The sequence below is a fragment of the Tinamus guttatus genome, unplaced genomic scaffold (assembly GCF_059628265.1).
Source record: "Tinamus guttatus ecotype Peru unplaced genomic scaffold, ASM5962826v1 Tinamus_guttatus_pri_ptg000153l, whole genome shotgun sequence".
Classification (NCBI taxonomy): domain Eukaryota; kingdom Metazoa; phylum Chordata; class Aves; order Tinamiformes; family Tinamidae; genus Tinamus; species Tinamus guttatus.
The window spans coordinates 1,815,982-1,841,059 of record NW_028288687.1 but is presented as its reverse complement, the minus strand read 5'-3'; the positions used below and the strand labels follow the sequence as shown (position 1 = coordinate 1,841,059).

The following is a 25,078-nucleotide window of genomic DNA, read 5'->3' as shown; positions in this document are numbered from 1 at the left end:
GGTTTTATTTTGCTATGGAATGAATCCATCTATATTTGCATAAAGATTTTTAAAACTAATTTGCTGGTGTCTTTTATTCCAAGCACCGTATTGAATGGGTCCTAGCTGGTGCTCCCCCTACTTCCGAGCAACCTTTGAAGTGATTTGGCATGTAGCTCTAATTGCAAAGTCTGAAATGTCTTACTACAGCATACATTTCGTGTTAACAACCATCAGACAAAGCTGTGCTGCTTTTCTTCCTCCGCTCTGTTCCTTCCTGCCTTCATTTCTGCTCCCCTTCAACGCCAGTTCCCTCTACTCCACCTGCTAACAACATCTAAGGCAGGGGATGTTGTGCAGGGGAAAAACTAAGACCTACCAAAAATTAGCTCTCAAATGACTCCCTCCATTGCTTATTGCTGCTGACGTAAAGCAGGATCTCTCACGCTTTCCTCAGCCACACCAGTAGAACATAGCAGAGGGACAGTCCTAAATCCTGCAACTAATGATAATTTGGAAAAGAAAATCACGAGCTATCTCCTGTGTACTTTGGGGGTTATTTATGTGCCTGAGTGTTTGGCTGCGCCCTTGCTCCCTGAACGCTGAGCTGGACCTAAACATTGCCCTGGGCGTGACTCCAGGCAGCCTTTCAGCCCTGCAGCACCAAGCTCAGCAGTAGAAAGTGTCCCTAGATTCCCTTAGGGGCTTTCCTGCAGCCCTAGTTTTATGTCTGGACTTGTCTTCCCCTCGCCCTGCGCTGTCAGCCCCACATGGGGCCCAGGGCCCTGTTGGGAGAGCGGGACGAGGCAGTGAGGGGCGATCTCTGTGTAACCTGGCCCCAGAGGCTGGTACAGCAGCGGCTCATGTGAATCTGTGGCTGCTGCTGCAACAGAGGAGAGAAGCGTGCAGAAAAGTGGGAGGAAAGAGGAAGGAAATGTTATCCATGAGGAGGAAAAGCAGGGCAGAACCTCCAAGGGGAAGGGTTTCTGATAGGATCTTCTGCGTGACAGTCTTCCTGTAAGAGGCCAGATAGGGAAGAGCCCTTTCTCCTTATTCCTGACACATGAAACCATTTTCAGTTACTGAAAAACAAAATAGGTACATTTTTATTGAGGGCAAAGGGAAGGAAAGGGTGTCTTGGCTGCCCTGGAAGCATGAGTCAAACCGCAGGATATTTTCAGCCCTTACTGAGGTCAGCATGAGAGGAACGGCTGCACAGGACACAAGGGCTGTGCTTTGCCCAGGTGCTTTTTTTCCAAGGCCCTTATTGAGAGAGGTAATCTTCAAATGCAGAATTCCTCTGAGAGGCTAGAGCAAGGCAGTATTGTAAAATGCATGTGCTTCATGATTTCTTTTTCTTGTTGATTGGTGGTTTTCCCCTCCTCCTCCAGCCTTCAACAAGCCGAACCGAAGCCTTCAGAGGGGTAGGAGCAGCAGGAAGCTTTGAATGCAGCGGCAGCCTTGGAAAGGAATCTGGACTCGGAGCCAAGGAACGGGAAGAAGTAGGTCAGATGAGGCATGCGAGCGCCAACGGCGCAGGCAGTGGCCTTGCACACAACGACCATTGATCGCCGCTCCCCTCACCCTCTTCCAGGCGCCCCCTGCACCTCCCCCAGGGCAGAAAATGAAAAAACATAAAGTCTAGGAAGTGTCTGAGCCTCTCAATGTTACTGGGGAGTAGCAGAGATGACACTTGCCTTAGTTGTGAGCAGGTGCATGAACTGCTTGGGCTGGTGGTGGAACTGAAGGAGGAGGCAGAAAGGCTAAGGAGCATGAGGGAGTGTGAGAAAGAGATAGATTGGAGGAACCACACCCTGCAGTCATCCCAGGAAGTGCACCGGGGGAGCACTCCTAATGCACCTGACCCTCCCCTAACCTCTTGCCATAGGGCAGAGAGGTCCCTGTTTGGGTGGTAGGAGAATCTCTTCCCGGCTCACCTCACTCCCACAGATGACGATATGCGGTAGGTATGAGGCCCTAGAACTCGATGGCCGGTTTGAAGAGGTCACAGACCCAGGTCCGTTTGGGGAGTCGTCTAAGGTGAGTGAGTCAGCCCACGCCTTCAGACTGCCTCTACTAAGAAGAAAAGGTTAATTGTTGTGGGTGACTCCCCTCTGAGGGGAACAGAGGGCCCAATATGCCGATCGGAACTTTCCCACAGGGAAGTCTGTTGTCTCCCTGGGACCCAGGTAAGGGACATCACAGAGAGGCTCCCAAGGCTTGCAAGACCTTTGAGTACTAACCACTATGGCTATTCTAGGTTGACAGCCATGACGTTGCCAAGAGAAGTCTGAAGTGCATCAAAAGGGACTTCAGGGCATTGGGGAGATCATCTGAGGGAGCAGGAACGGAGGTGGTGTTCTCAATTCCCTCAGTGTCAGGGAAGGATGCTGAGAGGAACAGGAAAAAAAAACTTGCCCAACAGGTAGCTAAGAGGTTGGTGTCATGAGTCGAATTTGGGGGTTATTCAAGCTTGGGGCAGTCTATAAAGCACCGGGTCTCCTGGTGACAGGTGGAGTTCACCTGTCTTTTACGGGGAAAAGAATCCTTGCCGAATAGTCGGCAGGGCTCATTGAGAAGGCTTTAAACTAGGTATGGAGGGGAAGCAGGAGCATACTGGGATCACTAGGGATGAGCCTAGGGGCAGCATGTCAGGGTTGAGGGAGCACTCAACAGCCCAGCTGAACTGCATCCACAGCATGGACAACAGACACGAGGAGTTAGAGGCCACGATGCATCAGGAAAAACTATGACATTGTCACCATCACTGAAATGTAATGAGACCACTGGAGTGCTGCCATGGATGGCTACAGTCTCCTTAGAAGGGCCAGGCAAGGAAGGAAAGGAGGTGGGGTAGTGATGTATATTAGAGAATGAGTGCTTTGATTGCATGGAGCTGCAAGTGGGTGATGGAAAAGCAGAGTGTTTATGGGTCAGGACCACGGGGAAGGCCAACAAGGCTGATATCCTGGTGGGATCTGCTATAGACCAACCGGGATGAAGAGACTGATGAGGCATTCTACAAGCAGCTGGCAGAAGTCTCATGATTGGCAGCCCTTGTTCTCGTGGAGGACGTCAACCTACCAGATGTTTGTGGGAGGTACAATAAAGCAGATAGATAGGAAACAGCCTAGGAGGTTTGTGGAGTGCATGGAAGATAACTCTCTGTCAATCACAGCTAGTAAGTGAGCCTACGATGGGAGGAGCCGTGGTGGAGCTGCTCTTTGCAAACAGAGAAGGACTGGTGGGAGATGTGGTGGTTGGAGACCATCTTTGGCATGGTGACCATGAAATGATAGAGTTTTCAATCCTCGGTGAAGTGAGGAGGGGCATCAGCAAAACTGCCACTCTGGACTGCTGGAGGTCAGGCTTTGGACTGTTCAGGAAACAGGTTGAGAGAGTGCCTTGGGAGACAGTCCTGAAGAGCAAAGGGATCCAGGGAGGCTGGATTTTTTTCAAGAAGGTAATCTTTAAGGTGCAGGAGCAGGCTGTCCCCATGTGCCAAAAGATGTGCCGCAGGGGAAGAAGGCCGGCCTGGCTGAATCGGGACCTATTGCCCAGAGTGCTGGAAAAAAAGAGAGATTACCACCTTTGGAGTAAGGAGCAGGCAACTCAGGAAGAGTATGTGGAAGTCGCTAGAGTATGTGGGGAGGAAATTAGAAAACGCAAAACCTCGAATGGAACTCAGTCTGTCCACCGCTGTAAAAGACAATTGACAGTTCTGAAGGAGCAGGCGGATGTGCTCTCCATCATCCATCAGCAGTCGTGGTCAGCAGAGGAGGTCTCAGATGACTGGAGACTGGCCAATGTGACACCTATCTACAGGAAGGATTGAAAAGAGGATTTGGGGAACTACAGAACTGTCAGCCTGAAATTGGTCTCAGGGAAAGTTATGGAGTAGATCATGTTGAGCGTGATCACACAACATATGTGTGACAATCAGGGGATCAGGACCAGACAACATGGGTTCATGACGGGCAGGTCCTGCATCACCAACCTGATCTCCTTCTCTGACCAGGTGACCTGCCAGTGACTGAGGGAAAGGCTGTGGATGCGGTCTACTTAGACTTTAGTAAGGCCTTTGACATAGTCTCGCATTGCTTTCTCCTGGAGAAGCTTGGCACTCATGGCTTAGGCAGGGGTACAATTCACTGGATGAAGAACTGTTTGGATGGCCGAGCGCAGAGAGTGGTGGTGAAGAGAATTAATTGCAGCTGGTGACTAGGCAGTGTGGCTGGAGAGCTGTGTGGCAGAAAAGGATGGGAATGCTGGTTGACAGCCAACTGAACATGACGCAGCATTTTGCCCAGGTGGCCAAGAAGGCCAATGGCCTCCTGGTTTGTATGAGGAACAGTAGAGCCAGCAGGAGCAGGGAAGTGATCATTCCCCTGTACTCGGCACTGGTAAGGCTGCACCTTATCAGCTTAGGGCCCCTCACTACAAGAAAAAAAGGAGGTGCTGGAGTATGTCCTAAGAAGGGCAAGGGGGGTTTTACAGTTGGACTCAGTGATCTCGAGGGTCTTTTCCAACCATAATGATTCTATGATTCTCTGACCTCTCCCTTTTCTGATGCTTTGAGGGGGTGGCTCCCACCCATGTCTTGACCGAGCGGCAGCAGCTCTAGCTTGGACGCATGGTATGGCAGAAATAGCTCCTCAGGTCAAGCCATCATCTTCCAGCCTTGTGTAACCTCAAGGCCATCTAGTCAGAACCTTGTCCAAAGTCACCTTGCTGCAAAGAAGGGCAGGGTGGCCCAGTGTCACCAAGCTCAGGACTGAGCTTGGGTTAGGCACATCCGTGGGACCCCCATGACACAGCAGTTTTCGGTCAAGGTGTTGCTCAAGTTCACTAGTGCCTGAGGCCAGGGCTGGCTCCCCATGTCCCTGTGGTCACAGGGACTGAGCTGCAGGTGAGAAACTGCTCTCCTTGGTCTTTGCTTTGAAAAATGTTTTACAGCAAAAATGTTTCAGTAAGGGTTTATTAGAATGGAGAATACAGACAGACACACTATAGAGTCAATCTTTTTATGTATATATATAGAGAGAGACTGTATCTAAAGAGTAACCGCAGCACAAGTTTTGGCAATTACTACCCGTGCTCAAACCAGAAGACAAGGGCTGGTGGTGCCCTTTAACAGGGTGGATCTGCCCAAGTGTCGTCCTCTGCAAAACACCCCTGATTTTACTTACTGGTAATAATGATAACTAGCCAAAAAAAAAAAAAATTAAGGCGGCCTAGATTTCTCCATCCGTACATTGCCAAAAAACAACAACAAAAAAACAGATGAAAAGAATGAAAGCTCCTGGCTGAGCAGGGATATTCAGCCCACCTCTGCAGCATTGGGTTATGGTGGCCAGACAGAGACTACAAGGTCCCTTTGTAAAAGAAACTCTTGCTGTTGGTGTAGAGGCAGTATCTTCTCCCTGTCCCTCCTTGCTGCAGCCTCATGGGCATTTTGTGGCCCCGCTAGCGCGGCACGGCGCAGATGCGGTAGGGATGGGGTTGGCGCGTAATAGAAATGCGGTAGAGGAAGCTGGGCACGGTGTCCTGCGGCATCCGGAAGGTGAATTTCTGCAGCAGGGCCGTGAAGAAGAGGAAGAACTCGGTGCGGGCCAGCTGCTCGCCCAGGCAGGCGCGCTTCCCTGCGGAGACAGCAGGAGCCACACTACTTCAGTTTGCTCGTGCCCAGTGACATCAAAACTCCCCCCAAAAGAGCATCACATTCAGTCAGGAGGGCCATTGTTTGCAGGAGTTTCTGCTCTGCTCTGGTAGTGACTTGATCAACCTGGGACTGAGTACTTAGAGTGGCCGCCCTTTCCTTTACAGCGTTTCTGAGGTCTCCTGTGTGTTTTGTGGGACTTTATTCCTCCCTGTTGCTCCTCCCTATGTGGGGAGGTAGCCCTGTGTTTGCTTTGTCCCAACTGCACAAGTTGGGCTGGACATGTGTATCCATGGGGCAAGAGGAGCTGCATTTGGGGTGAACATCATCCTGCTTCCACTCCCAGCCCAGGAATTTAGCACGAAAGGGCTGGGGAAAACATCTGCTCCCCTTTACCTAAGGAGAATGGAATGAAGGCCTCTCTCCTGCAGAACTGGCCATCCTTCAGGAAGTGCTCAGGGTTAAAAGCATCAGGGGTTGCCCACTCCTTCTTGTCCATGAGCGCTGAGTTCAAGGAGGCCATCAGAACAGTGCCCTGAGCAAAGAAAGCAAAATTTCCCGTTATGGCGTCCCCGTGGTTGGCTACTTGACAGCCGGAGCCAGGGTTACCTTGGGCACGAGGAAGCCCCCGAGCAGGGTGTCCCGCGTGGTCATCCGGGGCACGTTGGCAGGGAGGACATTGCTGAACCTCTGCACCTCGTGGACCACTGCGTTGGTGTAGTGTAGGCTGGTGCGGTCATCCAGGCCTGGCTGCCGGGCCTGACCCACCACAGCGTCGATCTCCTCTTGCACACGCGCTGCATGCCAGGAGTAAAGTCATCAGCAGTTCGGTGAAAAAAAAAAAAAAAAAACACCCCCAAAAAGGTGTCTATAGAGCAACAGGTGGATTGTTGTGAAGTTCTCTCAAAGAAGGAAGCCATTGAGAGCCTGAGTATGTGATGAAGTGCCCTATGCTCTGCAATTTCCTGGGGCAATACACCCAAGGCCTCAGCACAGGCAATGGGAGGCCTGTGCCAGCACCACGGATTGAAGGGATGGATGGGTCCACTCACCAGTGCGCCACAGATGGGATATGGAAGGGAGAAACCAGGAGCAGGTTCTGGATGCATGGCTCATTTTACCTTGAATTTCTGGGTGCGCAGCCATGTAGAGCAAAGCCCAGCGGAGGGTTGTGGACGTTGTCTCTGTGCCCGCAAGGAACAGGTCCAGCACGCAGGCCACAAGATTCTCCTCGCTGAAGCACCCACTGCCGTCGTCCTTAGCAGAGAGGGGTATGAGCAGCTCGTGGACGGTCACAACCTGCCGCAGACCATGCTCCCCCTGCCCAGCACTGAGCTTGCCCTATGGCTTTGGTCAGATTCAGGGAGGCCCCTGCACCTTCCAGGTGGGAAGATGTCCCATGCAGTTGCCTTCCCCTCCCAGCAGCACTCCAGACTTGGCTTTGGGCTCAGCACAGCTATTTTGCCCGTATTCTGCTTATATTTTAGTGCATTTCGTCCTGCTGCTTCAACAACACTGGCCAAAAGCTGAGTGGACCTTTCGACACTGTCCCAAACCCAAGTCCTTCCCAGCTTTGCTTTGGTCATGTTGGAGACACCCATGGAGAATTACGATTCATTTCTAGTTGCTCCAAATTTCTAGCCCGACCTGTGGGAGGGCTCAGCTGCATAACCGACCTTGGCTATCTCCTGCAGGTAACTGTCGATGAAGTCCCGGCTTTCGGTGGGCTGCCAGTCCTCCTTGTGCTTAGCAATTATGTCACACAGAAAATTTTTGAGCTGCTTCCAGATTTTGAAAAGGTTTTGGTGGGGCCCGGGGATGCATTTCATGATGTTTGGGAAAATGCTGTAGAACTTGAGAAATGAGAGAGAAGGGCGCATGGAAGAGAGGAATGGAACAACCCTTGTGTTATCAAAGCCTTGTGCCTGCCAAGCCACATTGATGGATTATGGCTTGCACAAATTGGTGCCCATGTGGCTGTCCCGACCGGAGAGCAGTACCTGGCTCAGAGGGTGGCTCTGCAGCACCACCATCTTGTCCACCAGATGCAACAGCTCTTGGAAGCGCTCGTTGTGGTACTCAAACCGCTCTCCAAAGGTGACAGAGCAGATGATGTTGGAGACAGCATTGTTGATCTTAAAGTGTGGGTCGAAAGGATGTCCTAGGGAAGAGGAATCCAGAGGAGTGGGTTCTGCCCTGGCTAGCAGTTCAGGGGTGGTTTCATAGGGTGACGGAAAGCAAGAGGTGCAGAAAGAGCTAAAGGGCTTTGGAAACAGTGAAGCTCAAAGGTGCTCACACTTCTTAGGAGAGCTTAAACACAAGCAGTGTTAAACACCCACTACAAATATTGCTTTGCCTGTTGCCTCCTCACATTAATCAGCTAATTTTGAGGTGTTTTTAGCAGACAGCAGCATGCAGGACAGTGCTCTGAGTCTGGTCTCACCCTGCTCTTCCCCGATGGCGTCGGTGAGGTACCGGCACTCCTCCTGTATCCGCTCCTCCAAGCTCTTCTTACCCAGGCCAAAGTTTCTGAGCGTGGTCAGGGCAAATCTTCTCTGCTGCTTCCATAGATGTCCATTAGAAAAGACCAGCCCTGGAATAGAAGGACAATAAAAACCCCACCGTGAGTTAAGGTAGCTCCTTTTTTGGGGTGAAAACGCGTCAACTCTGCTATTTGCAAGGGCAGAGCAGTCGAGTGCATTGTGGTGGTCACAGGTGGCTTCATTCATAGAATCACAGAATCATAGAATGCCTAAGGTTGGAAGGGGCCTCTAGAGGTCATCTAGTCCAACGCCCCCAGCATATGTAGGGTTACCTAGAGCACGTGGCAAAGGACTACGTCCAAGCAGGTTTGGAAGATCTCCAGAGAAGGAGACTCCACAACCTCTCTGGGCAGCCTGTTCCAGTGCTCTGTTGCCCTCACTGTTAACAAATTTTTCCTTAAATTCCTGTGAAACTTTTGATGCTTTAGTTTCTGGCCGTTTTCCTTAGTTCTATTAGTGGCCACCACTGAAAAGAGACCCGCACCATCCTCCTCACTGCCTCCCTGAGGGACTTATAAGCACTGATCAGGTCTCCTCCCCCTTCATGAGCAGACGGGTGTTTTGCAGGGTCCAGGGTTTAGACTTTTGCAGGTTTTGCAGGTTTGCAGGGTTTAGACTTCCTGTCCCAAATACATGTCCTGGATGATACAAACTCACCACGTTGGCTAAAGAATTCAGTGTTGGCAGGGAACGGTGGCCGATCTAGGAAGTTTTCACCTTGGTTTACAAGCACCTCCTTAATCATCTTGAAGTCGCTGACGAAAATCCAGCTCATACTGCCTATGTCCAAGCTGAAGATGTCCCCATATTTTTTTGAAAGCTAGGGGGGAAAAGGGAATGATCAAAGCCATGGAGAACAAAGCTCAGTGGAGGGAAAGCAGATGGGAAATCCCAAATCCTGGAGCCTTGCTACGGACCTGAGCAAAGCTACAGGGAATATCAGGGAAGTCGGGATGAGGAAGGGAGGAATAAGAGAGGAGAAGGCTTTTATTTAAGTGGTGATTGATCATGTCTTCTTTTGCTTATTTCCCAAATTAGTCGTGAAATTGGTATTAACTGGCAGTAAATTTTTTTTTTTAAAAAAAAGCCCTCAGGCTATATTTTCAAGCTTTGTCACTGCGTAAGTGGGGCTTTCCCAGTTCCTGTCAGCCTCCTGCCCTCCCCAGCCAAAGCCACATGACTGCTATGGCAGTGGTGATAGCAAGTCCATTGCATCATGCCCTTTGCCCAGAGAAATGCCGATGTTTGTCTCTCCTCCACACCAGGACAGACCTTACTGAAACATTCTATCCCCCTCCCCTGCCCTGGGAGGTCTCTGGAGCCTCTGCCTCACCTAGTGGCTGCATGTGGGCCACTTTGACTTGCACTGACCCCTTTCCCCGCCCTGTTAAGTGCTGTGTATCCACCTGGCCCCTTCCGATCCACCCTTGCGTCTCCTTGGCCCTCGAGGCTCTTTACCTTCTCCATCCCTTTCAGGAAGTCGATGAAGTCCATGGAGAGGACATTCCCCAGGAAGGGAAGGCGGAAAGGTCCTGGCGGGAAGTTTTTGGGCTTCCTCCTCTTCATGTAGTCGGCAATGAGCAGGAAGACGAGCAGGAAGACCAGGAGGGTCCGTATGGACACGCTGGAGATGCCCTCACTCAGGAGGCGCAGCATGGTGAGGGTCATGATGCCGGCAGCCCCGTCAGCCTGGATCCACACGCGTAGATGGGCAAAGTGCACGAGGAGACGGGCGCAAACGAGGAAGCTGCTTGTGCAGCGGCCCGCCTTCCCTGGCACGCCTCTCCACCTCCCTCCTGGATGGGTTATAACTTAAAAAGCAGTTTGATTCCTAGTGCATAACTTCTTGTGCATATCTTCTCATAAAAAGTAAATAAGCAAAAGCCGCATGCAGCCTCTCCTCACTTCTCCTGGCTTATATTATCCTGCAAAGCCAGCTGGGCAGTGCACTTGCTAGGGGTATACCAGAGACACTAGGTTGGAAATCCTCCCTGCAGCCTCTTGCTCACCCCTGCGCTCCCGGCTCCTTTCCTTGCTCCCGTCGGCCGCGGCAGAGCCGGTCCGGGAGCTCTGCTTCTGCTTCGTGGCTGCTCCGTGGTGATTTCTGGATCATCCTCAATGCTCCCCGTGACCAGTGGAGGAATCGGGTAACTACAGGCCTGTCAGCCTGACCGCGGTATCAGGGAAAGTTATGGAGTAGATCATGTTGAGGGCAATCACACAAATATGTGGGACAACCAAGGGATCAGGTACAGCCCACCTCAGTTCATAAGGGACAGGTCCTGCATCACCAACCTCATCTCCTTCTCTGAAAATGTGACCTGCTTTGGATGAGGGAAAGCCTGTGGACCCGGTCCGCTTAGAGTTTAGTAAGTCCTTTGACACAGTCTCCCAGTGCCTTATTGAGAAGCTGGCAGCTCATGGCTTAGACAAGGGTACTCCTCACTGGGTGAAAAACTGTCTGAATGGCTGGGGCCAGAGTGGTGGGTGAAGGGAGTTAAATCCAGCTGGTGACTGGTCACCACTGGTGTCCCCCAGGATTCAGTGTTGGGGCAGGTCCTCTTTCATATCTTTATTAATGATTTTTTGAGGGGATTGTGGGAACCGTCAGCAAATTTGCAGATGACACAAAGCTGAGAGGAAGAGTTGATTTGCCTGAGCGTAGGAAAGCTCTGGAGAGGAATCTAGACAGGCTAGTTTGAAGGGTTGAGGCAAGCTGTATGAGGTTCAAGAAGGCCAAGTGCCGTGTCCTGCACTTTGGTCCCAACAGCCCCATGCAACGCTACTGGCTTGGGACAAAGTGGCTGGAGAGCTTTGTGGAAGAAAGGAGCTGGGGGTGCTGGTCAACAGCCAGGTGAACAAGAGACAGCAGAGTGTCCAAGTGGTCAAGAAGGCCTCTGGCCTCCTGGCTTGTATGAGAAACAGTGTAGTCACCAGGAGCAGGGAACTGATCTTTCCCCTGTACTCGGCACTGGTGAGGCCACTCCTTGAATACTGTGTTCACGTTTGGGATCTCTCACTACAATAAAGATATGGAGGTGTTGGAGCATATCCAAAGCAGGGCAAAGAAGGGTTTGCAGCTGGACTCAATGATCTTGAGAATCTTCTCCAACCATAATCAATCCGTGATCCTCTGACCTCCATTCCTGGTGCTTTGAGAGGGTGGCTCCCCACCCATGTCCAGACCTGGAAGGTGAGAAATGAAAGCGAGAGACTGCAGCCAAGGGTAGGGGTTCCTCCTCCACCTTCTAGCAGGAGCTTGGTCAAGTCTTCTGCATTTTATAAATACATTAGTTTAGCTCCAGTCTGCATGTTTCCACTTAATGAATCTGCAAAATGGAGGGACAGCAGCTCTAGCTCGATGGGATCGTGTGGCAGAAATAGCTCCCAAGGTCAAGCCATCATCTTCTGTGGAAAACTGAGAAATTGTGAGAAACTGTGGGAAGCTGTGGGAGCGGTGAAAATTAGGAGTGAGAAACTGTGAAAGTTAGGAATAACAGATTAGCAGATAGAGAAACCTAAAACACAGGCTGGATGCACCGATTGCTGGTTGGTTACCTGTTGTCCGTTAGCAGGATTGGACCCAGATAGCAATAGATCAAGGAATTGGCTGGAGGCAGGGGGAGGGAGCGCGTGGATAGTGCATGGACTGTGTATGCTCACATATTTGGAGAATATATAAGTTTGGTCTGATGCTCAATAAAATGGCTTCTGGCTTCTGGTTCTAAACCTTAAGCCCCTGCTCCTTCGATGATTCCCACAATCTTCTACCCTTGTGTACCTCAAGGCCACCTAGCCAGACCCTGTGCCCTAAGTCACCTTGCTGCAATGGAAGGACAGATGTGGCCCAGTGTCACCAAGCTCAGGGTAGAGCTTGGGCTTGTCTCATCAGTGGGACCCCTGTGGCAGAGCTGTTTTCAGTCAAGCTGTTGCTCAAGTTCTCTAGTGTTCACATAAGACAAGGCCTGGCTCCCTGCGTGCCTGCGGCTGCCACGACCTGGCAGCAGGGGTGGTGAGAAACTGCCCTGCTTGGTCTTCACTTTGAAAAATGCACTGTACCAAAAATGTTTCAGTAAGGATTTCTTAAAATGCAAAATACAGACAGAGACATTACAGAGACAATCGTTTCGTATATATATAGAGATATTGTCCATCAAAAGTAATAGAAACACAATGTTCAGCAATTACTACCCATGCTCAAACGAGAATACAAGGGCCGGTGCTGATCTTCAACTGGATGGATCTGCCAAATATCACCCTCTGCAAATCACTCCTAATTTATTTGCTGCTAAGAATGATAACGAGCCAAAATAAAATTAAGAAAACTTCAGATTGCTCAATTTGCATGTTGCCAAGGAAAAAAAAAAGAAAGAAAAAAAATATTTCCCATTTGGCTGAGCAGGGATCTTCAACTCGCCTCTCAAAGCCTCTGCAGCATTGGGTTATGGTGGCCAGGCAGAGACTACAAGGTCACTTTGTAAAAGGAGCTCTTTTGCTGTTGGTGTAGAGGCAGTATCTTCCCCCTGGCCCTGCTTGCTGCAGCTCCACGGGTGTTTCGGGGCCCTGCTAACGCGGCAGGGCGCAGATGCGGTAGGGCTGGGGTTGGCGAGTAATACCCATGCGGTAGCGGAAGCTGGGCACCGTGTCCTGCGGCATCCGGAAGGTGAATTTCTGCAGCAGGGCCGTGAAGAAGAGGAAGAGCTCGGCGCGGGCCAGCTGCTCGCCCAGGCAGGCGCGCTTCCCTGTGGAGACAGCGGGAACCCTGGATTTGCCCTTGCCCAGTGCAAGCAAAACTCCCCCCAAAAGGGCATGGAATTCAGCTAGGAACATTGTTTGCAGGAGTTTCTGCTCTGCTCCGCTAGTGACTGACTGAGTACGTGAGTGGCCTCCCTTGCCTTTAAGACATTTCTAAGGTCTCCTGTGTGTTTTGTGGGACTTTATTCCTCCCTGTGGCTTCACTCTACATTGGAAGGGAGCCATGGTGAGGGGTGTTGGCTCTGCCCCAGCCACAGAAGTAGAGCTGGATATATGTGTCTGTGGGACGAGGGGAGCCGCATTTGGTGCAAGCATCATCCTGCTTCCAATCCCAGCCTAAGAACTCATAGTGAAAGACCTGAGGAAAACATCTGCTCCCCCTTACCTAGGGAGAATGGAATGAAGGCCTCTCTCCTGCAGAACTGGCCATCCTTCAGGAAGTGCTCAGGGTTAAAAGCATCAGGGGTTTCCCATGTCTCCTTATCCATGAACAGTGAGGTCAAGTTGGGCATCAGAATGGTGCCCTGAGCAAAGAAAGCAAAATTTCACATTACGGTTTCCCCATGGTTGGCTACCCGTCAGCTGGAGCCAGGGTTACCTTGGGCACGAGGAAGCCCCCGAGCAGGGTGTCACGCATTGTCATCCGGGGCACGCCAACAGGGATGACATTGCTGCACCTCTGCACCTCGTGGACCACCGCGTTGGTGTAGGGCAGGCTGGCCTGGTCGTCCAGGCCCGGCTGCCGGGTCTGCCCCACTACAGCATCGATCTCCGCTTGCACACGCGCTGCACAGCAGGAACAAAGTCATCGACAGCACAGTGAAAAAAAAAGAAAAGACACCCCAAAAAACATTTCTACAGAGCAACAGGGTGGATTTTGCGATTTTCTCTTGAAGAAGGAATCCATTGAGTGCCTCAATATGTGATGAAGTGCCCTATGCTTGTAGTTTCCTGGGGCAATGGGGCCCAGGCCTCGGCACAGGCATCGGGGCCCATGTTTTGCCACTGCGGCATGAACGGATGGAAGGATGGAGTGACCAGCCTCCCTGACATGGGATATGGGAGAGAGAGACCAGGAGCGGGTTCTGGACACATGGCTCATTTTACCTTGAATTTCTGGGTGCGCAGCCATGTAGAGCAAAGCCCAGCGGAGGGTTGTGGACGTTGTCTCTGTGCCCGCAAAGAACAGGTCCAGCATGCAGGCCACAAGATTCTCCTCACTGAAGCACCCGCTGCTGTCGGCCTTTGCAGAGAGGGGTATGAGCAGCACGGACAGTCGCAACCGCCGCAGACCGTGCTCCCCCGGCCCAGCGCTGAGCTCGCCCTATGGCTTTGGTCAGATGCGGAGAGCCTCATACACCTTCCAGGTGGGAAGATGTCCCATGCAGTTGCCTTCCCCTCCCAGAACCACTCTACACTTAGCATTAGGCTCAGCACAGCTATTTTGCCCATATTCTAGGGTACTCGGTCCTGCTGCTCCAACCAACACACGCTAGCCAAAAGCCAAGCGGACGTTTCCATGTCGTCCTACACCAGAGCCCTCTTTGCTTTGGCCATGTTGGAGACACCCATGGAGAATTACGATTCATTTCTAGTTGCTCCTGATTTAGAGCTCGAGCTGCGGAAGGGCTCGGCTGTGTGACTGACCTTCTCTATCTCCTGCAGGTAGCTGTCGATGAAGTCCCGGCTTTCGGTGGGCTGCCAGTCCTCCTTGTGCTTAGCAATTATGTCACACAGAAAATTTTTGAGCTGCTTCCAGATTTGAGAAATGGTGTGGTGGGGCCCAGGGACGTATTTCATGATTCCTGGGAAAGAGCTGTAGAGCTTGGGACATGAGAAGAGAAAGGCACATGGAAGAGAGGACCGGAACATCCCTTATGTTATCAAAACCTCGTGCCTGTCAAGGCACTTTTATGAATTACTGCTCTACAAGTCTGGAGGCCAACCCCAAAGGAGCAGCCAAGGTCTTGAACACATTGGTGCCCCCTTGGCTGGCCTGGCCGGGGAGCAGTACCTGGCTCAGAGGGTGGCTGTGCAGCACCAACAGCTTGTCCAGCAGATGCAGCAGCTCTTGGAAGCGCTCGTTGTGGTACTCAAACCGCTCTCCAAAGCTGACGGAGCAGATGATGTTGGAGACGGCATTATTGATCTTAAAGTGAGGGTCGAATGGATGTCCTAGAGAAGAGGAATACAGAGGAGTGAGTTCTGCCCTGGCTCCCAGTTCAGGAGTGGTTTCATAGGGTGATGGAAATCAAGGGGTGAGGAAACAGCTATAGGGCTTTGGAAATAGTGGAGCTCAAAGGTGCTCACACTTCTCAAGTGAGCTCAACGCAAGCAGTGTTAAACACCCCTACAAATACTGCTTTACCTGTTGCCTCCTGACATTAATCAACTAATTTTGAGGTGTTTTTAGCAGACAGCAGCATGTAGGATGGTGCTGTGGGTCTGGCCTCACCCTGCTCTTCCCCGATGGCATCAGTGAGGTACCGGCCCTCCTCCTGTATCCGCTCCTCCAAGCTCTTCTTGCCCAGGCCAAAGTTTCTGAGCGTGGTCAGGGCAAATCTTCTCTGCTGTTTCCATAGATGTCCATTGGAGGAGATCAGCCCTGGAATTAAAAAGACAAACAATACCCCACCATGAGCTAAGGTAGCTCCTGTTATCGACTTGGAAAACTGTGAACTCTGCCATTTGCGAAGGCAGAGCAGCCAAGTGCATTGTGGTGGTCACAGATGGTTTCATTCCTGGGCAAACAGGTGGTTTACAGGGTCTGTGTTTAACCTTTCTGACCCAAATACATGTCCTGGATGATAAGAACTTACCGCGTTGGTTAAAGAATCCAGTTTCGAAAGCGACTGGTGGTCGATCTAGGAAGTTTTCTCCTTGGTTTACCAGTACCTCCTTAACCATCTGAAAGTTGTTGATGAAGACATAGCTCCCGCTGCCCAGGTGCGCGCCGAAGATACCTCCATATTTTTTTGTAAGCTAGGAAGGAAAATAAACGATCAAAGCCATGGAGAACAAAGCTCTGTGGAGGGGAAGCCGATGGGAAACCCCGAGTCCTGGGGCCTTGCCAGGGACCTGAGCAAAGCTACAGCAAACATCAGGGAAGTCGGGATGAGGAAGGGAGGAGAGAAGACATATGTTATAGTGGATGATTGTTTATGGAAAGGCCTATTCTTTTTCTCACTGCATCGTGCCCTTTGCTTAGAGATATGCCAATATTTGTATCCCCTCCACACCTGTACAGATGTGCCCTCCCCTTCCCTGCGTGGTCTCTCGGGCCTCCTCCTCACCTAGTAGCCCCTTGTGGTCCACTTTGACTCGTACTGACCCATTTCCCTTCACTGTAAGTGCTGTGTATCCATCTGGCCCTTTCCCATCCACCCTTGGGTCTCCTCGGCCCCTCGGGGCTCTTTACCTTCTGTATCCCTTTCAGAGGATCCTTGAAGTCCATTGAGAGGATATTCCCCAGGAAGGGGAGGCGGAAGGGTCCTGGCGGGAAGTTTTTGGGCTTCCTGCTCTTCATGTAGTCGGCAATGAACAGGAAGGCGAGCAGGAAGACCAGGAGGGTCCGTATGGACATGCTGGAGATGCCCTCGCTCAGGAGGTGCAGCATGGCGAGGGTCATGATGCCAGCAGCCCCGTCAGCCTGGATCTGCACCTGGAGATGGGCAAAGTGCACAGGGAGACAGGCGCAAGCAAGCTGATCGTGCAGCGCCCGCCTGCCTGGCACGCCTCCCCGCCTCCCTCCCGGACGGGTTTACCTTTAAAAAGCAGTTTGATTCTTAGTGCTTAACTTCTCGTGCATGTCTCCCTTTAAAAAAAATAAATAAGCAGAAAACACGTGCAGCCTTTCCTCACTTCTCCTGGTTTATATTACCCCGCAAAGCTGGCTGGGCAGTGCACTTGCCAGGGGGAAACCAGAGACACTAGGTTGGAAATCCTCCTTGCAGCCTCTTGCTCACCCCTGCGCTCCCGGCTCCTTTCCTTAGTCCCGGCAGCCGCAGCAGAGCCTGGCTGGGAGCTCTGCTTCTGCTTCCTGGCTGCTCCACGGTGATTTCTGGGTCCTCAATGCTCTCCTACAAGTGCGGCAGCCACATCCTCCCCAGAATATATGATACAGAATTAGTGCATTTCTTTTTTTGTGTGTGTGTTGTTTTGTTTTGTTTTCATATGATCGCAATGATTAAACAAGGAAAAGATTGGAAATGATTGCATCCATTTATTCTCTTCCATGTGGCCCCATAGAGGGAACCAGTGAGCTGCAGCAATAGCATCAAGCAAGTTTGAAACAGGAAAAGAGGGGAAGCTTGTTTGCTAAGGCAAAGCAAATAGAAGACTGTGCTATTTTTAATATCGGAGCTTTTTTTAATTGTTTAACTGTAAAACTGTACTTAAAGCTCTCATCACTCGATTGTGGCCATGGATGGCATTACACTTTTTAGGAAGGACAGGCCAGTAAGGCGAGGTGGGGGAGTGATTCTTTATATGAGAGAGCAACTGCAATGTATGGAGCTCTGCATAGGCGAGGACGAAGCGCCAGTCGAGACCCTGTTGGGAACGTTTAAAGGTCAGGCCAACAGGCACGACACTGTGGTGGCTGTTTACTACAGGCCTCCTGACGAGGAAGAGGAAGTGAATGAGGCCTCTACCGGCAGCTGCAAGAAGCCTCACGATCACAGGCCCTGGTCCTAATGGGGGACTTTGGCCACCCTGAAGTCTGCTTCAGGGCGAGGAAAAGACAGTCCACCAGATTCCTGCAGAACACTGCGGATAACTTCTTGATACAGGTCGTAAATGAGCCAAAGACGGGAGGGGCATGAGTGTTCCTGCATGGACAAGGCAAACAGCCTCCTAGTTTTTATGAGCAAGCATGTAGCCAGCAGGAGAAGGGAAGTGATCGTTCCCCTGTACTCGGCACTGGTAAGGCCACGCCTTGAATACTGTTTTCAGTGTTGGATCCTTTAAGAAAGACATGGAGGTGCTGGAGGGTGTCTAAAGAAGGGCAAAGAAGGGTTTACAGTTGGACTCAATGATCTTCAAGCTCTTTTCCAACCATAATGATTCTATGATTCTCTGACCTCTCCTTTTTCTGATGCTTTGAGAGGGTGGCTCCCACCCATGTCTTGACCGAGCGGCAGCAGCTCTAGCTTGGACGCATGGTATGGCAGAAATAGCTCCTCAGGTCAAGCCATCATCTTTTAGCCTTGTGTAACCTCAAGGCCATCTAGTCAGAACCTTGTCCAAAGTCACCTTGCTGCAAAGAAGGGCAGGGTGGCCCAGTGTCACCAAGCTCAGGACTGAGCTTGGGTTAGTCACATCCGTGGGACCCCCATAACACAGCAGTTTCCGGTCAAGGTGTTGCTCAAGTTCACTAGTGCCTGAGGCCAGGGCTGGCTCCCCATGTCCCTGTGGTCACAGGGACTGAGCTGCAGGTGAGAAAATGCCCTCCTTGGTCTTTGCTTTGAAAAATGTTTTACAGCAAAAATATTTCAGTAAGGGTTTATTAGAATGCAGAATACAGACAGACATGCTATAGAGTCAATCTTTTTATGTGTATATATAGAGAAAGTAACAGCAGCGCAACTTTTGGCAATTACTACCCATGCTCAAACCAGAAGTCAAGGACTGGTTCTGATCTTCAACAGGATGGATCCGCCTGAATATCAACCTCTGCAAAGCACTCCTGATTTCCTTGCTTAGAAGAAAGAAATCTAGCCAAAACAAAATTAAGAAGGCCTAGATTTCTCCATCCGTACGTTGCCAAAAAAAACCAACAATAAAAAAGATGAAAAGAATGAATGCTCCTGGCTAAGCAGGGATATTCAACCCACCTCTCGAAGACTCTGCAGCCTTGGGTTACGGTGGGCAGACAGAGACTAGAAGGTCACTTTGTAAAAGGTACTCTTTTGCCCTTGGTGTAGAGGCGGTATCTTCTCACTGGCCCTCCTTGCTGCAGCCTCACGGGCATTTCGTGGCCCCACTAGCGCGGCACGGCGCAGATGCGGTAGGGCTGGGGTTGCCGTGTAATAGCCGCGCGGTAGCTGAGGCTGGGCACGGTGTCCTGCGGCATCCGGAAGGTGAATTTCTGCAGCAGGGCTGCGAAGAAGAGGAAGAGCTCGGTGCGGGCCAGCTGCTCGCCCAGGCAGGCGCGCTTCCCTGCGGAGACCGCGGGAGCCGCACTGCTTCCGTTTGCTCGTGCCCAGTGACATCAAAACTCCCCCCAAAAGAGCATCACATTCAGTCAGGAGGGCCATTGTTTGCAGGAGTTTCTGCTCTGCTCTGGTAGTGACTTGATCAACCTGGGACTGAGTACTTAGAGTGGCCGCCCTTTCCTTTACGGCGTTTCTGAGGTCTCCTGTGTGTTTTGTGGGACTTTATTCCTCCCTGTTGCGCCTCCCTATGTGGGGAGGTAGCCATGGTGAAGAGTTTGGTTTGCTTTGTCCCAACTGCACAAGTTGGGCTGGACATGTGTATCCATGGGGCAAGAGGAGCTGCATTTGGGGCGAACATCATCCTGCTTCCACTCCCAGCTCAGGAACTTGGCACAAAAGGGCTGGGGAAAACATCTGCTCCCCTTTACCTAAGGAGAATGGAATGAAGGCCTCTCTCCTGCAGAACTGGCCATCCTTCAGGAAGTGCCCAGGGTTAAAAGCATCAGGGGTTTCCCACTCCTTCTTATCCATGAGCACTGAGTTCAAGTAGGCCATCAGAATAGTGCCCTGAGCAACGAAAACAAAATTTCCTATTACGGTGTCCCCGTGGTTGGCTACCCGGCAGCCGGAGCCAGGGTTACCTTGGGCACGAGGAAGCCCCCGAGCAGGGTGTCACGCGTGGTCAGCCGGGGCACGCCAGCAGGGAGGACATTGCTGAACCTCTGCACCTCGTGGACCACTGCGTTGGTGTAGGGCAGGCTGGTGCGATCATCCAGGTCTGGCTGCCGGGCCTGACCCACCACAGCGTGGATCTCCTCTTGCACACGCGCTGCATGCCAGGAGTAAAGTCATCAGCAGTTCAGTGAAAAAAAAAAAAAAAAGCACCCAAAAAAACGTGTCTATAGAGCAACAGGTGGATTGTTGTGAAGTTCTCTCAAAGAAGGAAGCCATTGAGAGCCTGAGTATGTGATGAAGTGCCCTATGCTCTGCAATTTCCTGGGGCAATACAGCCAGGGCCTCAGCACAGGCAATGGGAGGCCTGTGCCAGCACCACGGATTGAAGGGATGGATGGGTCCACTCACCAGTGCGCCACAGATGGGATATGGAAGGGAGAGACCAGGAGCAGGTTCTGGACACATGGCTCATTTTACCTTGAATTTCTGGGTGCGCAGCCATGTAGAGCAAAGCCCAGCGGAGGGTTGTGGACGTTGTCTCTGTGCCCGCAAGGAACAGGTCCAGCACGCAGGCCACAAGATTCTCCTCGCTGAAGCACCCACTGCCGTCGTCCTTAGCAGAGAGGGGTATGAGCAGCTCGTGGACGGTCACAACCTGCCACAGACCATGCTCCCCCTGCCCAGCACTGAGCTTGCCTTATGGCTTTGGTCAGATGCAGGGAGGTCCCTGCACCTTCCAGGTGGGAAGATGTCCCCTGCAGTTGCCTTCCCCTCCCAGAACCACTCTAGACTTAGCATTAGGCTCAGCACGGCTATTTTGCCCCTATTCTGCTTATATTTTAGTGCATTTGGTCCTGCTCCTTCAACAAACGCTGGCCAAAACCTGAGTGGACGTTTCCATGCTGCCCCAAACCCGAGACCTTCCCAGCTTTGCTTTGGCCATGTTGGAGACACCCATGGAGAATTAGAATTCATTTCTAGTTGCTCCAAATTTCTAGCCCAAGCTGTGGGAGGGCTCAGCTGCATAACTGACCTTGGCTATCTCCTGCAGGTAGCTGTCGATGAAGTCCCGGCTTTCGGTGGGCTGCCAGTCCTCCTTGTGCTTAGCAATTATGTCACATAGAAAATTTTTGAGCTGTTTCCAGATTTCAGAAACGGTTTGGTGGGGCCTGGGGATGTATTTCATGATATTTGGGAAAAAGCTGTAGAGCTTGAGAAACGAAAAGAGAAGGACGCATGGAAGAGAGGAATGGAACAACCCTTGTGTTATCAAAGCCTCGTGCCTGCCAAGCCACATTGATGGATTATGGCTTGCACAAATATGTGATTGTGTGGCTGTCGCGGCCGGGGAGCAGTACCTGGCTTACAGGGTGGCTCTGCAGCACCACCATCTTGTCCACCAGATGCAGCAGCTTTTGGAAGCGCTCGTTGTGGTACTCAAACCGCTCTCCAAAGGTGACGGAGCAGATGATGTTGGAGACAGCATTGTTGATCTTAAAGTGTGGGTCGAAAGGATGTCCTAGGGAAGAAGAATAAAGAGAAGTGAGTTCTGCCCTGGCTCCCAATTTAGGAGTGGTTTCATACGGTGATGAAAAGCAAGAGGTGTGGAAAGAGCTAAAGGGCTTTGGAAACAGTGGAGCTCAAAGGTGCTCACACTTCTCAGGAGAGCTTAAACACAAGCAGTGCTAAACACCTACTGCAAATATTGCTTTGCCTGTTGCCTCCTCACATTAATCAGCTAATTTTGAGGTGTTTTTAGCAGACAGCAGCATGCAGGGCAGTCCTGTGGGTCTGGCCTCACCCTGCTCTTCCCCGATGGCATCAGTGAGGTACCGGCACTCCTCCTGTATCCGCTCCTCCAAGCTCTTCTTGCCCAGGCCAAAGTTTCTGAGTGTGGTCAGGGCAAATCTTCTCTGCTGCTTCCATATATGTCCATTAGAAAAGACCAGCCCTGGAATAAAACGAGAAACAATACCCCACCGCGAGCTAAGGTAGCTCCTGTTATCGGGTACTCTGCAATGAGTGAAAAACGCGCCAGCTTTTTTGGGTGAAAACACATCAACTCTGCTATTTGCAATGGCAGACCAGTCGAGTGCCTTGTGGTGGTCACAGATGGCTTCATTCATAGAGTCATAGAATCACAGAATGCTTAAGGTTGGAAGGGACCTCTAGAGGTCATCTAGTCCAACGCTCCCAGCATACGCAGGGTCACCTAGAGCATGTGGCAGAGGACTCCTTACTGCCTCCCTGAGGGACTTAGAAACACTGATCCGGTCTCCTCCCCCTTCATGAGCAGACGAGTGTTTTGCAGGGTCCATGTTTAGACTTCCTATCCCAAATACATGTTCTGGATGATACGAACTCACCACGTTGGCTAAAGAATTCATTGTTGACAGGGAACCGTGGCCGATCTAAAAAGTTTTCACCTTGGTTTACAAGCACCTCCTTGACCATTTTGAAGTCGCTGATGACGATCCAGCTCATACTGCCTATGTCCAAGCTGAAGATGTCCCCATATTTTTTTGAAAGCTAGGGGGGAAAAGGGAATGATCAAAGCCATGGAGAACAAAGCTCAGTGGAGGGGAAGCAGATGGGAAATCCCAAATCCTGGAGCCTTGCTATGGACCTGAGCAAAGCTACAGGGAACATCAGGGAAGTCGAGATGAGGAAGGGAGGGATAAGGGAGGAGGGAAGGCTTTTATTTAAGTGGATGATTGATTGATCCTGTCTTCTTTTGCTTATTACCCAAATTAGTCATCTGAACTTGGTATTAATTGGTAGTAAATCAAAAAAAAAAAGCTCTCAGGTTATATTTTGAAGCTTTATCTCTGTGTAAATGGGGCTTTCCCAGTTCCTGTCAGCCTCCTGCCCTCCCCAGCCAAAGCCACATGACTCCTATAGCGGTGGAGATAGCAGGTCCATTGCATCATGCCCTTTGCCCAGAGAAATGCCAATGTTTGTCTCTCCTCCACACCAGGACAGATCTTACTGAAATATTCCATCCACCTCCCCTGCCCTGGGAGGTCTCTGGAGCCTCTTCCTCACCTAGCGGCTCCTTGTGGGCCACTTTGACTTGCACTGACCCCTTTCCCCCCACTGTAAGGGCTGTGTATCCACCTGGCCCCTTCCCATCCACCCTTGGGTCTCCTTGACCCTCAGGGCTCTTTACCTTCTCTATTCCTTTCAGGGGGTCAATGAAGTCCATGGAGAGGACATTCCCCAGGAAGGGGAGGCGGAAAGGTCCCGGTGGGAAGTTTTTGGGCTTCCTCCTTTTCATGTAGTCGGCAATGAGCAGGAAGACGAGCAGGAAGACCAGGAGGGTCTGTATGGACACACTGGAGATGCCCTCGCTCAGGAGGCGCAGCATGGTGAGGGTCATGATGCCGGCCACCTGGATCCGCACCCAGAGATGGGCAAAGTGCACGTGGGAGACAGGCGCAAACGAGGAAGCCGCTTGTGCAGCGGCCCGCCTGCCCTGGCACGCCTCCCCACCTCCCTCCTGGACGGGTTATAACTTAAAAAGCAGTTTGATTTCTAGTGCTTTACTTCTTGTGCACTTCTTTTTATAAAGATATAAATAAGCAAAAATCACGTGCAGCCTTTCCTCACTTCTCCTGGCTTATATTACCCCGCAAAGCCGGCAGAGCAGCACACTTAACCAGGGGGAAACCAGACACACTAGGCTGGAAATCCTCCTTGCAGGCTCTCACTCACCCCTGCGCTCCTGGCTTCTTTCCTTGCTCCTGTCAGCCCCAGCAGAGCCTGGCTGGGAGCTCTGCTTCTGCTTCCTGGCTGCTCCGCAGTGATTTCCAGCTGATCTGCAGTGACCTGGTACGAGTGCAGCGGTTTTCATATGATCGCAATGATTACAAGTTTGAAACAGGAAAACCAAAGAGGGGAAGCTTGTTTGCTAAGCCACAGCAAATAGAAGACTGCTATTTTTAATTGCACAATTTTAACTGTTTAACTGTAAAACTGTACTTAAAGCTCTCAGTATTGGAATGTGACCATGGATGGCATTAGGTTTTTTAGGAAGGGAAGGCCAGGAAGGAAAGGTGGGAGAGTGACTCTTTACTTGAGAGAGCAACTGCAATGTATGGAGCTCTGCCAAGGCGAGGACGAAGTGCGAGTCAAGGAAAGGTTTAAAGGTCAGGCCAACAGGCGTGACACTGTGGTAGCTGTTCACTACAGGCCTCCTGACGAGGACGTGGATGAGGCCTTCTATAGGCAGCTGCAAGAAGTCTCATGATCACAGGCCCTGGTTCTTATGGGGGACTTTGGCCACCCTGATATCTGCTGGGATAAGCACACACCTAGGAGCAGACAGTCCAGCAGATTCCTGCAGAACATTGTGGATAACTTCTTGATACAGGTCATAGATGAGGGGAGGGGCAAGACCACATGGGAACAGTATAGGAATGTAGTCAGAGAATTCAGGCATGCAGTGAGGAAGGCCAAGGTCCGTTTGGAATGAGATCTCAGGGACAACAGGAAGAGCTTCTACAGCTATATTAGCAGCAAGAGGAAGACTAAGGAAAACGTGAGCCCACTGCTGAACGGGTTGGGTGCCTTGGTGACAGAGGATGCAGAGAAGGCAGAGTTATTAAATGCCTCCTTTTCTTCAATCTTTGCAACTGAGGCTACTTCCCATGAACTACGGAGCCTGGACCGTAGATGGAGCCATCTCTAGGCATGTGAAGGAAAAGAAGGTGATCAGGAGTAGTCAGCATGGCTTCACGAAGGGGAAGTCATGTTTGACCAACCTGATAGCCTTCTACGATGGGATGACAGGCTGGATGGATGAAGGGAGAGCAATGGATGTTGTCTACCTTGACTTCAGCAAGGCTTCAACATCATCTCCCATAACATCCTCATGGGGAAGCTCTGGAAGTGTGGACTAGATGAGTACGCAGTGAAGTGGACTGAGCACTGTTTGGATGGCAGAGCTCAGTGGGTTGTGATAATTGGGGCTGAGTCTAGTTGGAGGCCAGTGGCCAGTGGTGTTCCCCAGGGGTCAATACTGGGCCTAGTACTGTTCAACTTGTTCATCAGGATGAGGGGACAGAGTGCACCCTCAGCAAGTTTGCAGGTGATACCAAATGGGGTGGAGTGGCCCAGTAGTTGAAAGAGCAGCTGTTGCCTAACTGGTTAAATTTGGGTTACTTCTGTGAATGAGGAGCTGATCCATAGAAAAAAATATTTCATTATAAGCCATGGTTTTGTGTTCACTTCACCTCATCCAGGGCACGCAGAAAGGATGATGATAGTAAGTATCATTTTGATGTTAAACATATTGATGTTGAACAGACAGA

General features: G+C 51.1%; 3 protein-coding genes across 3 annotated transcripts; all 3 read right to left on the bottom strand.

Moving 5' to 3' along the window:
• Positions 1 to 5,445: 5,445 nt before the first annotated feature.
• LOC104569430 (cytochrome P450 2J2) lies at positions 5,446 to 9,872 on the bottom strand. The gene is made up of 9 exons (XM_088522474.1): positions 9,640 to 9,872; positions 8,839 to 9,001; positions 8,082 to 8,231; positions 7,639 to 7,799; positions 7,315 to 7,491; positions 6,760 to 6,895; positions 6,248 to 6,435; positions 6,035 to 6,173; positions 5,446 to 5,621 (listed from the first exon to the last, which is right to left on the bottom strand). The coding sequence occupies exons 1-9, from the start codon at positions 9,847 to 9,849 to the stop codon at positions 5,446 to 5,448; spliced, it is 1,500 nt and encodes a 499-aa protein (XP_088378600.1). The 5' UTR covers positions 9,850 to 9,872.
• Positions 9,873 to 12,607: 2,735 nt separating this feature from the next.
• On the bottom strand, positions 12,608 to 16,572 carry LOC148595106 (cytochrome P450 2J4-like). Its single transcript, XM_088522472.1, has 9 exons — positions 16,355 to 16,572; positions 15,756 to 15,918; positions 15,392 to 15,541; positions 14,951 to 15,111; positions 14,584 to 14,760; positions 14,044 to 14,179; positions 13,535 to 13,722; positions 13,322 to 13,460; positions 12,608 to 12,923 (listed from the first exon to the last, which is right to left on the bottom strand). The coding sequence occupies exons 1-9, from the start codon at positions 16,562 to 16,564 to the stop codon at positions 12,748 to 12,750; spliced, it is 1,500 nt and encodes a 499-aa protein (XP_088378598.1). The 5' UTR covers positions 16,565 to 16,572; the 3' UTR covers positions 12,608 to 12,747.
• Positions 16,573 to 18,919: 2,347 nt separating this feature from the next.
• On the bottom strand, positions 18,920 to 23,133 carry LOC148595105 (cytochrome P450 2J2-like). Its single transcript, XM_088522473.1, has 9 exons — positions 22,936 to 23,133; positions 22,133 to 22,295; positions 21,568 to 21,717; positions 21,125 to 21,285; positions 20,800 to 20,976; positions 20,244 to 20,379; positions 19,733 to 19,920; positions 19,520 to 19,658; positions 18,920 to 19,095 (listed from the first exon to the last, which is right to left on the bottom strand). Exons 1-9 carry the CDS (start codon positions 23,131 to 23,133, stop codon positions 18,920 to 18,922), a joined length of 1,488 nt encoding a protein of 495 aa, XP_088378599.1.
• Positions 23,134 to 25,078: the final 1,945 nt, after the last annotated feature.